General features: G+C 45.7%; 1 protein-coding gene across 2 annotated transcripts in view; it reads right to left on the bottom strand.

Annotated features, from left to right (window-relative positions):
• ZBTB48 (zinc finger and BTB domain containing 48) overlaps positions 1-12,673 on the bottom strand; it is a 177,201-nt gene that overhangs the window by 53,214 nt on the left and 111,314 nt on the right. For both annotated transcript variants that reach the window (XM_078642985.1, XM_078642986.1), the window contains exons 7-8: positions 11,584-11,738; positions 1,658-1,794 (exon numbers count right to left, since the gene is read on the bottom strand). In XM_078642985.1, the coding sequence (XP_078499111.1) occupies positions 1,658-1,794; positions 11,584-11,738 (292 nt within the window). The remainder of the gene's footprint in view (positions 1-1,657; positions 1,795-11,583; positions 11,739-12,673) is intronic.

The following is a 12,673-nucleotide window of genomic DNA, read 5'->3' on the forward strand; positions in this document are numbered from 1 at the left end:
TGGGCAGTAAATACATTCTTTATGAGAATCTTCAGCATATAGCCTATCCTTCACACAGGAACCACAAAGTGGGAAGAGACCGTTTTTTATGGTTCGGACATAATGTTCTCGTAAAGTTCATAACAAATGATAGCTCAGAAGGTTCTGAAGTAGTGACAGATGGTTTAAATTTAAAATAATTGAGAAGTTCAGGTTTTTAACGACATGGACTAAGCAAAGCTCAGGGAAAATCCCTTCACACAATGTGTGGTGGAAAATATGAAGTATGGTAGCCTCTGCGGGCAGTGATCAGGGTGCAGCAACCTGATTGGTTGAAGTTTAGTTATTTTCATATGATGTAAATAGGATAATAAAGTGAACATTTTATAGCCTTTAAAGACTACATTTAGTATAATACTGCTTCCTGGATTTACAGTGAATCCCCCTCTAAGGGACTGGGAATGATTCAAGCAGGTGAATCTATGAAAGCTTCAATACCGAAGAATAAATGGAAGTTGACAATACAATATCAGTTTAATAGGCTACTAAATTATTTTACATAAAGAGGGTATGGCTTATCTAATGAAATGCAAAAACAAAATTATATTTTCTTTGAAAAGTGCACCTGGATCCCAGCATCCGTTGGACAATTCAGTGCATTTAAGATTTCTGTGGAGGTTCCCTGAAAGAAAACTAGGATTACAGGATTCATCTTTTCATTAAAAACTCTTCACAGACTGCAACTCCGCATTCTCCACAGATCGTACGCCCCGCGAATGGTACAGTTCCGTATTGGCAGTTGCGTGTCTGAACTGTGTGTGAGAGGGTGTGGTGAGAGAGCGTCCTTCTTCCATATACTGTGGTCTTGTCCCAGTATTCAGAGCTACTGGATGGGTCTGACCCGCATAATGGAGACAGTGGTGGGAGAGAGCGTCCCGCTGGAGTCCAGATGGCACATTCTGGGGGTCATGAGAGAGATCACATGGCCACAGTGGGCCAAGACCTGGCTGGCCTTGGCATGGGGGGGTCGCCAAGAGGAAAATTGGCCGGGCGGGGGCCGGGGGGGCAGCAGAACCCCCAACACTGGAAGCATGGAAGTGCGATATGGACTGGTGCCATATGGCTGAAAAAGTGGTCTACCAAAGCCGGGGATGCCCCGCAAATAGGAAAAGATATGGGGGGCATGGGTACAGTGGCCCGTGGGTTTAGCCCTGAGGCGTGCCTTAAAGTTTTCCAATGAGAGATAGGCGGATAATCCAAACTAGCACCATGGTGGCGTTTTCAGCATGCAACTCAGACCGATACTTGGTGGGCTATGGGGTATATGTGTTATTTGGCAACCCACAAAATGTATGTTTATGTATGCTATGTCTCTGAAGTTTGATCTTTTGTTCAATAAAAATAATTTTAAAAAAAACTTCACAGACTGATACATCTTCAGTGACAATTGAAACAACATAACTATGGAATGTTAGGAAAATTAAAAAGTTTAATAATAAGAAATATTTAATAATACAGTTAAACACATACGCACATTTTGGCAAGCGCTTAATTCATTTTGGCAAGCGCTTAATTGTGTGCCCAACTCCCAATATTCCGGATATGATCCACAGACAGCATATTTGCACCACATACAGAGTAAAAACAGCCGCAAACGTGCTGAAACAGAGATTTGTACCTTGAGTTCGGAAAGTCTTGCCACATAAGTGACACTGGAAAGGTTTCTCGCCTGTGTGGGTCCTGAGGTGCATATTGAGATTGGCTTTCTGTGTAAATGCGCGATGGCAGAATTCACACACATGTGGACGCTCATTCCTATGAAAGACAATTATTTTGGTTTTCTTAGCATATTCAGTCATTCTTGAGCTACCTATTAAACACTAGGAATAATGTGGTGCTCAAATGATGTTTGTTTGTAGAAGCAAGTGATACAGCTTACAAAACACGATGCAACTCTACAAAAAAGCAAATGAAAAGGGAAAAAAACACCATTTAGGTCTAGAAACGCAATTCAATATTCAGCACATATTAACAAAATAAAAATATCATAAACCATTTTCAGATAGTCCAATTAAAAAAGAAGCAGTTAGTGATAACCAATTAAAATAGACAAAAAAAACATTCCGAATATCACTACCTTATAGATCTGGTCTTGGCAAGTGGGCAAGGTGTTAATTGTTTTTTTTTCATTTAGTTTTTATTGTAAGCATATGCCACAAAAGAGGAAAAGTAAAATAAGCTGTCATCTAAATGTGATGGTCTTCCTTGCCATACAAACTGTATATTTATATAATATTGATAGATACAGCTGTTTAGCTAGCTATGCTTATTTCTAACAAGAAACCTTTTAGCTGTGCCAAGCATTTTATCCTTACTTCTTGTGACAGAGGCTAGAATAAATCACCACCTAACCATGCAATTAAATTTCAAGCAGCTACAATGCCAGTTAAACACGTTATTATGCATATTATAAAAAGAAGTGATGGTAAAAAATTAGCTGATTCTTAAAGTCAATATAAAAAATAAATAAAAAGCACACAGCAAACAAACTTTGCAACTGAAGTCAAAGGAACTATTTTTAGGTGATTGTGAGCTATGTGCACTAGCTTTGTGCCATCACTAAAAGTGAAGGGAGCCAATGGCTAGAGTGGGCTGCCCCGCTGTCCCAATGCTTCATGCTGTAGTGGGAGGAAGCAAAATGTAAATGACTAATTAATTGACCAATAGATGAAGCCCGCTGACCAAAAGCCACTCTATGCATATAATGTAAGATGTTTTCAGAAAAACAATAGTATGGTGATACAGTAAAGATCTATGAATACAAAAGAGAGCTGAGCCGTTCCTTGAGTGAAAGAATGTCGTGTCACCATAGTGCCCAAGTACTGTTGGTCTCAAAGAGTCCTACAGTAGGGCATCCATTTTGTTGGATGTAATGCCCTCACACACCCTTTCAGGTGTCATGCTTCATCATCTGGGAAGCTCCTCGTTTGGTCAGTGGTGCAATACCCAACAGGCTCACCTCAAAGAGGGGCACTTTACCGGAGATCTTCTATCCAACAGCCGTTATGTGAAGTGCGGGTATGGGGCCAAGGGAGTGTAGACGTGAAAGTGAATTAAAATAAAGCTGGGAGTACCAGAATCAAGTTTATTCTGGGGGTCTCCGGCTCTAGTTAAAATAAGGAAACTAGCTAGTACTCGATGGAATTCAATGCTTCCTACCCGAGTCTAAGCTAGTATGTGATTGTGATGGTCGACATGTTTCTCACGTTATTGTTTAGTAACTCGCGATTCTTCAGTACCTAAGGGAGAAAAGATTTTTACTTTTACAAAAATCTGTCTACACTAAAGGGGATCTACAATAGTATCCAATGAAATTGTCAAGATAACACAAGAATAAGTAAATGTGCTTCCTGTGTCTATGTATCTGTGTTGCGATGGATCAACCTATAGAGGAGACATAAGGGCATATCACAACATGTACACAAAATAATAAAACAAAAGACGGGGGTGACTTTGGACATTCTTTGAAATATGCTAGTCAGTTTGTGGTTATATAGTGGGTGGCAAGAGTATAGATTAAAACCATTAAAACGAATGTGGATATAAAACCTCTGTGAGTAACATGCCCATGTGGGTAAACAGAGCAGTGTAGATGGTGGTTGTGTCATAGGACTTACCTATTGTGTCCGATTCCCAGGCATCAACAGTACCCGGCGGTCTGCACAACAGGTTGACGTTTCAATAAAGTATGGCTATATATGGGGGGATAGTATTAATCAATTGATAGGTGCTACAGTCGAGGCATAGTCTACCTCCATTTACTCGTCATAGATCAGTTTGTCTAGTTATTGTCCTTTCTTCAGAAAGATGTTGGACTTAGAAACCAAAGCTTGGTTTTGTAGTGTATAACGAATGTGGCTTACATTAGCTAGGTATTCATTAGGCTAAAGACTTGAACTGGATGCTTGGAGGCTTCTTAAGGGAGTTTAGTGGTTGTTAAAACTGGTTATGTAGAGGACAGCATGCATAGCATGAGGAGTAAACTGAATGTATTCGATCTCTTATCCCTCCTGGTAAGCGCGGTGTTATGAATAACGCAGGTAGGGGTCGAAAACAGTGTGGCCTCATGTGTCTGTTGCTGTATAATGTTACGCGGTCATACAGCCCACAGACATTATTGTAGAACTGTTTATGTCGTAGCATTCATTACAGCGGGTCAGCGCGGAGTTCTAAATAGCGCTAGTCAGTATCAGGGCGTGAGCCCCCGTGTGCATAAACCGGCTCCGCGTCTCACCCATATAGGACACTGTGGTGCTACTTGTCAGGTCTATATGGAGAGCGGAATACTCAGTGGCACAGTTTAAAGTTACACAAGCGGGCCAAAATGTAACTACAAAAACCGCGACTTAGCCGCAAACACTATCAACATAATGGCGCTTCTCATCGATCTCTCACATGCTGAGGTGCTTTGTGATGGCCCCCTCTGTTAGAGAGCGGGGACGGTGGATGTCCACATGTGACCATCAGGAGTTAAATATCGGGACCCCTTTTGCCATACACCTAGCGAAGCCCATAATTACAATCGGGTGTTACGGATGGTGTACTGTTCACGCTCCCCAAAGTTAAAGTTAAGGATACAGTTAACGTTAACAACACGGTCCCCGCCGCTCTTACTTACAGTTTGTCTGCTGTGTGTCCTTCCTCTAGACCTACCCCCCCCCCCCCCCCCCCCCCCCCCCCCCCCGGGTCCGGGAGGTACTATCTCCCGGGTCGGCCATTGTTTTCAACTGTCGGTGGTGTCATGTGACTTGGGGGTGTGGCCGGCTCTCAGGTCATGTGGACAGCAGTGTGAATACGACGGCCATAGCAGAATGGAGTGGCGTGTAGGTTTAATACCACCCCAAGCCTGGTTCCAAACTGTCAAGAGTGGTATATAGAGTGTAGTTCTTTTTTTTTTATGTATCTTTTTATTTAAAGAAGAAAAAACAAGAGGGAGTATTACACATATCAGGTGTCACACAAGAGGATACATTGCATCGGTACGCAGGAGTATAGGTGTAACCGGGGCCCGCCATCATGGCCCGAAGAGGGGTCCCAATTAATCATGTGCGACCCCCCCCTCTTTTCTCCACAGCCTCCACAACCCCCTGGGTGGTCGGGACCAGAGAGATACAGTTGTGATGACGAAGACAACGGAGACTGGGGGCCCTTTAAATGGACGAGAAGTCTGATGGAGGAGGAGGAGCCTCGCACTCCGATTAAAGGCGGCGTCGACAGTCCCCAGGTGTGTTACTACACCGGAGGAGCGGACAGAGTGACGGAGAGCGGAGAGGCGGGAAGCAGCGAGGAGGAGTGGAGAAGAGGAGCGAGGTGGAGAAGCGAAGAGAGTTTATCGGAAGCCGAGAGACCAGAGAGCAGAGGACGGAGTCCGACATCGGCGTCTCCAGACCCAGCGGGACCCGAGGAGACCTCTGGAAATACCGAGAGCCGAACAGCAGGACCAGCGAAGCCCGGAGGCCACCCCCACGATCCGCCAAGCCGTACGCCAGGAGGGGTACGGCTAGCCGAGGTACGTGAACGCTTCCTGGGGTGGTGGAGGAAGAAAGGCAGAAGCCTAACGTAACATTCTCGTTGCCCTGAAACGTCTGGGTTCCCCTCACCAGCATTCACACAATTGTTTTCCTGTCACACTACAGTTGATCAAGTGCACCGGGTGTACCCCTCACATCCCTCACTCTCCCCAGCCCCCTCTGTAAACCGAGGCTAATTATTTGAATACTTACGTGTCCTCTCTTCTGCTTGTTCCCACGGTGTTCGGCGAGAGCGGACATAACGGAGCCTCCGGAGCCTAGCAGAAGGAGGAGCCCCGTCCGAAGAAGGGAGGAGGGAGTACTCCGGAAGACCCGGCTGGAGAGAAGCCGATCTCCCCGTAGGGGATCAACGAGAAAGACCTGTACCGATACCTTGTTAGCCAAAATAAACCAAACTACAACCAAAACTCGCATACTGCCTATTCCTAGCCCCGAGGTAACAATAGGCCAATGTGACATAATCAATACAAGGAGGGTGGGGCTTCAACATGAAAAGGGATGCATAGGACGGACAATCAATATAATGAACAACCCCATCGAGCTTGTACTAGTAAGGCCCATCCACCCACGCATACAGGATAAATAAAACCAGAGTAGACACCCGGGCATGTGAAAATAGACTCAGAATAGACATATCGCCTCTCGTAAAAGGGGAAGGAAAGAAAAAAGGCCATAGAACTAAATAAAGACAAAATAAACACCCCCCCCCCCATTACCCCCACCCTGCACCCCTGCAATGGCTACGGCCTAACCCCACTAGCAGCGTGCCTGTCGCCCAACAACTAAAACCTAAAGGAAGGAAAAGAGTGGAGGAGGAGAAGTCTTACAGGCTCCCGGCTCCCTTTATTCCCCGCCAGAAGCAGACCCCCCCTGGATATAGACAGACAATATAGCCGCAATTTAAAAAAAAAAAAAAAACAACCAAACGGGGGGGGTTCAAGAGAACCGTCCGATTCCCGCATCATTTTGGCAACAAGTCCCGTGTCAAATAAAGCCTTTGTTACAGACCCAGATGATTGCACTCAACCCTGGCCGCTATGATTTTTCGTGCGAGTTCTCACCGGTCGGGTCGCCATCTCAAGAGGAAAGTCAAAGCGTTCAAAAGAGTCACAGTCAGTATAGTGGGATCGAGCCCGAAACAACAATGTTCGAAGATCACGAATCAGACGGAGATGTCTGTCCACCGACATTTAATTACAAAAACATATTCGAACCAACTGGGGAGAAAAGAATAAGAAATCACTCCGGAGATCGCTGTGGAAATTGTCCAGGAGTATGAGGTTGGCTGTGTCCCATCTTGAGCGGTATCGGGATAGAGTATGGCAAGTTTTCGGTGGTTCCGGGCTCGCTGTCTGTTATTCGGGAGACGACAAAATACACCAGGTCCGGTTTCCGCACGGGGCCCTCTGTATCAGGCATGTCCTGCTTCGCGGTTAAAACAACATGATTCAAAGCCATCGAGGGATCGGCGTCCGGTCTCAAACACATGGCGTCGGCTGTTATGATCATTTTCTGATGGCGGCGGTGACTTGCGAGTGCAGCGCCCCAACAGCGGTCATTACGGTCTGCAGCGATGGCATATCTGTCTCTCGCTCCATCTCCTCTCACAAAGCGACAAAGCAGATCTTTTTACCCCCGGAGGTCGATTACTCCGGTGTAACAGGCACAAACAGGGCCGACGTTAACAGTGGGCGCTCGTCAATGTCGCGGTCTCAGCACCATCGCCGCCAGCTAGGATCCAAGCCCGCCAGCCCCGGGGGCCCAACAAGGCCACCGGGCAACGGACCCGCGCCCACAGCTACCGGCGCGTCTCGCCGCCGTATCCGTGCAGTCCTCCCGGCCACCACACCACCATCCAATCCGATCAGGATATTCTTCCACTTCGGGCGACCGGACGCCGTCCTGGTCTCGCAGCTGATGTTGTTCAACTCCAACCCGGATGGGTTAGAAAGCGAGGCCCCGGCTTCCACACTGGGCTAGGCCGAAAACAAAAACACGGCATAACGTCGGCTGACGAGAAGATGGAAATCTCGGGATTGCATCTTTAATCTCAGCAACCCTTCAGCCATACGGGAGTCTGGTCCAAATTCAGGATAAGTATCAGGATTTATGAGCTTCTGGGGGAGGTTGGCGGAGCCGGGAGCTTATGCGGCCATCTTGGTTTCCAGCGTAGCTCCTCCTCTAGAGTGTAGTTCTTAATTAAATACGGGGATGGTTGTTTTGTATGTTGTATGTAGTGCGCGGTCGATAATTTGAGTTAAAAGTCACAAGGTGTTAAACTCAAATTTTGGAAGGTGCTAAAAATCCCTAGTACATCCAACCATTAATCATGGTGCTATGTGTTAATCATTGTCGACATAGAGGGCCTCCTGCATATATAAATCAAGTCATCCCAAAGTGGTAGTGTAAGTGTTTGGAGTTACCATACCAGGGTAAATAGTAGGGGGAGGTAACCTAATCCCTTAATTTAGAACGTACAGGGATAATTACATTGCATGTACCAGGTTGCTCCCTTGCTAGATGCTGGTGTCCGGGTTAGGGTAAATGGCTATATCGCGCTCCACGGAATCTCTTCATTCAGGCCAGTACTGTCTGAGGCTAGACGATGTATCCACCTCTGTTCTTTGTAAAAAAGACTCTGTTTAGATGTGTTAGGGTCTGCCTCAAGCACTAACCATCTCAGGGAGTCTGCTGTGTGGTTGTGTTCTAAGTAGTGTTTGCACATTCTTGTGTTAGTCTTCTTACAGCGGAAAATGCTACAGTGTTCTGAAATACTGTAGGACATTCTTTCACTCAAGGAATGGCTCAGCTCTCTTTTGTATTCATTATTCTCTGAGGGCACATGCTGTAGCTGGACCTACCACTCAAGGCGAGTGGAAATTGCCCTCTCTCTCCCTCCCCCTTGTTGAAAACACACAGTAAAGATCTAGCCAAGGCCAAACCTAAAACCAATTCCAAATAATAAAAAAAAAACATCTTTAATAAAAAAGCGGAAGGACTGTAACTTCATGCCTCAAGTCCATTCACAACTTAAAGAACTTTCCCAAACACATCCTAAATGTATTTGTTTAAAACCCTAACTAGGACTTTAGAAGTATAAGTTAAATGGACCAAAGACTGAATGCATGGAAAATACATGGACTGTTACTTAACCCTAAGAGGCTGTGTATTAGGTCTGTGCACCAGGTGCAAATGTGCTGTTCACTGTGCAGGTGTGAATGAACATCTGCAATGGGAAAATAGCATTAGCAAAAGACAGCAGCCGTTTGAAGATGCCGGTCCTCCTTTCACTCTGCAAGTGACATTGTGTCCAGCATTTCAATATGGGGGTTGAAGGTGGGCAGAGAACCCCTGCAGGCGGGCGAATTGAATGCTTCAACTTTTAACTTGTTTTGGTTTCCCCAAAAACAAACTCCCATGGTGTAGGCCTCATCTAAATGATTTTACAGTCCCTTACTGACAGGTTTTTCATGGCAGTAAGGAATAGTGAAACGGACCATTCAACGGCCCACGCTAATTCGGGGAGGTGATCGATTGGCCAAACCTCTGACAGACTTTACTCGGTCAGAAGTGTACGTCAACAAAGGAGACAGAGTCAGCCCAACTGTAAATCAGGCATGGGGTCCTTCAGTATGGCGGAGAAGGTACTCCTGCAGGGCAGCTACGTTTGCACTTAACTCTAACCAAACCCATGGTGGAACACCTGCGCACGGTGCTAGATTCGGGTCAAACGGCAGCGCTTGTTTTATTAGATCTCAGCGCCGCCTTTGATACCGTCTCTCACAAGATTCTTCTTCAGCGCCTGGAGGAAGTTGGCATCATAGGGACTGCCCTCCAGTGGTTCCGCTCTTTTCTCGCCGATCGATCTTTCTGCGTGGCTATTCCGCCCCACCAGTCCAAATTCCATCCTCTGGGCCTTCGGGTTCCCCAGGGATCCTCGCTGAGCCCCACGTTGTTCAACCTATACGTGAGGCCGCTGGCTGATGTCGTCAAGCAGTGGGGCATGACTATGGTCTCATATGCTGACGACACTCAGCTGGCGGTCACGCTCAGCGGGGACTCTCACTTGGATGCCCCAAGGTTCCAGTATGGACTGAGGGCGCTTGCCAGCTGGATGAACTCCAACTGTCTCCAGCTGAACACAAAAAAACCAGAGATTATGATCATCGGCAAGCAGGCGGAACTCTGGGGCGACATATGGTGGCCTCCTGAACTTGGGACCACCCCGACTCCGGTAACGGAGATAAAAAACCTCGGGGTGTGGTTAGATCCTGCCCTTAGCTTTGTTTCTCACACCAAGAGAACCGCTGCATGCTGTTTTGGCATTTTGCGAGGTCTAAGACCAGTCTTGAAATTTTTGGATGCCTCGACTAGGCAGCTTGTGGTGCAGGCGACGGTGGTTTCTCGGCTTGACTACGCTAGCTCCCTCCTGGTGGGGGTTAATCAGGCCGAAATCACTCGTCTGCAACGTGTTCAGAACGCGGCAGCCAGAGCAGTGGTCGGTCTGCCTAGGTTCTGTTCCGTTGCCAACACTCTGCGTTCCCTTCATTGGCTGCCGGTTAAGCAGAGGATTCAATTTAAAGTGCTTTGCCTGTCTTACAAAATTCTTAAGGGCTCCCCTGCCCAGATTCTAACGAACCTTTTGTCTACGTACGTCCCTGCCCGTTCTTTAAGATCTTTGGGCCAGGAACTCGCAGTGGTTCCTCGGTTTAAGCTTAGCCGAGTTGGAGGCCGCTCTTTACGAGTTCGGGCTGCGGTCTTGTGGAACTCTCTGCCTTTAAAGATCCGTGCGCTGGATGATCTCCTCTCATTTCGTAGGGCCATTAAGACCTTTCTATTCCTTTAAGCCTGCTGGCTCTTTTTTTCAGTCTGCTGCTTTCTTAGTTGTGTTGTGTTGTTTACCATGTCAAGCGCCAGGACGCTCCTTTGCTGGAGCAGCTGTGCGCGATATAAGTTCCCATAACATAACAAACATTTTAACCCACCAGAAACCCCAGCACAAACAAAGCCAAAGAAGACATTACTCCTTCTGGATTTCTAGGCTAACCCCTTCAGAAACCAGGTTGCCGAGCACCAACAGGTAGGCAGACATAGTCTAAGCAGGTTGTTACAGAGGACAGATATTTCATGCCTTTAGACTCGCCTGAGAGTCACTTGGAAAGCTGTACACGCCTCTCTGAAAATCAGACCAGCATGTCACTATGAAGACCTGAAGATGGCATTTTCATCAGTACAAATATATCTAGTAGCCTGGTGTAAAGCTCATTTGGAAATGAGGAATCTGGGGAAAAAATATGACAGCATCCTGTATGCATCCCACCTGACAATCAGGTATGCCTTGCCTCCCTCCTCTTACCCCTTCCACGAACTTGGCATAATTTAGAAATTGTCTAAGGGTTCCAGCTGGACCAAGGAACAATTACATTTAGCCCTCTACTTCCTATTCTGGTATCCACCTACCATACATTACCTACTTCTGCCTCCTAACAATAGACACCCAGCTTTCAAGAGACACACCAATCACTTTCCACAGGACAGAACTAACCATGCCCTTTGCAATTCCCGCATGTCAACAAGCAGCACACTAATGTGTATCTTTAGCACCTGTTCCCACAGTAAGAAGTGTTGCTAAACCTGCCTCCCAAACACACATGGTCATGAAAGTCACATATCAAATCATGTATTACATGCAACCCAGGACATAGCTGCGCTGTTCAAATGAAAACCAGGACATATTCCATGGCATGCTATTAAAAACGAAAATTATTTGCACTTGAAACACACCCATGGCTGAACCAGAACGTGGGTCCCTTCACTGTCACGCTCATTCAAGCGCTGCCTTACATGAAGGGCAAGAGTTTTTGCACAGTAGTGAACTTAAAAACCAAGACATCATGCAAATGGCTAAAACAGTGGACAACTATAAAACGAACTGGACCAGTCTGTATCGAGTTGGTATGCTCTCCGCACATTGTGCTCAACACTGATGATGGAGCTTAGAGCTACAACAAACCTGTGTTTGGACTTTACGTGCATCTGTAAACCGTTCCTGCTGGATGCTCTGTGCGCACACTCCTCGCAAACAAACAGTTTCTCCCCCCGGTGCTTAAAGGCCTCGTGCAAACGCAGCTCCGTGCGAGTAAGAAAACATTTGCTACACGTAGAACACTGCAAAACAGGATTTGAAATTTAGAGGCCACGTAAAAACAAATATAAGTATAGTCAGATAAGAGTACAGGTCCAACATATCCTATTAATTCATTGTCTTAACAAAATATTTACTAATCTCGTCGCAGATATAATCTAATATTATTTAAAACAAGTCAATTATTTATAATTTGTAATAGTCAAACTTTAGGAATTGGTCCATTTTTTGAAGTGAGATTGGGGCAGCAGTCAATGGCAAATATGGACTGAGAAGGTTTGCTTTTTTTTCTACATTGATGCAATTTAAAGTTGGAGTGTGCTTTCTGTGGGAAAAAAACTCAAGACAACAATGCGTCTGGTGTCTATGCAGCTGTGATGAATATTGAATAAAAGGGGTAAAGATTGTGCTAAAAACTGAAATAGACCCGTCTCATTTTTGGTATAACAATCTCAAATGTAATTTTAAATACATGAACAGCTGAGGATGTGTCAGTTAAGGACTATCCCCTAGATTCATCAAAGTCCCGTTTTGCGAGTCCTTAATAGCGATTATTAAGGAATCGCTATTAAGGACTTGCAAAACGGGATTCATGTAGAAATTACATAAAGAAATGCGATTCCTACATCTCCCTTATTTGCGATTAGCAAATTGCTAATCGCAAATCAGGAATAACTCCCCATTCATTCCTATGGGCCTAAAGGCCCATAGGAATGAATGGGGAGTTATTCCTGATTTGCGATTAGCAATTTTCTAATCGCAAATAAGGATGCGATTTCAAGGGTGCAGGGGTGTCCAAAGGACACCCTGTAGCACCCCTGAAATTAAAATGTACACATGTGTTGCGCACACACATGTCCAAAGGACATGTGTGTGTGTAACATGCAACTTCGAAAAATGCACTGAAGTGCATTTTTCTAAGTTTTCGCTATTTACCACGAAGTAACAATTCGTGGTA

This window comes from Lissotriton helveticus, chromosome 5_1 (assembly GCF_964261635.1).
Source record: "Lissotriton helveticus chromosome 5_1, aLisHel1.1, whole genome shotgun sequence".
Lineage (NCBI taxonomy): Eukaryota > Metazoa > Chordata > Amphibia > Caudata > Salamandridae > Lissotriton > Lissotriton helveticus.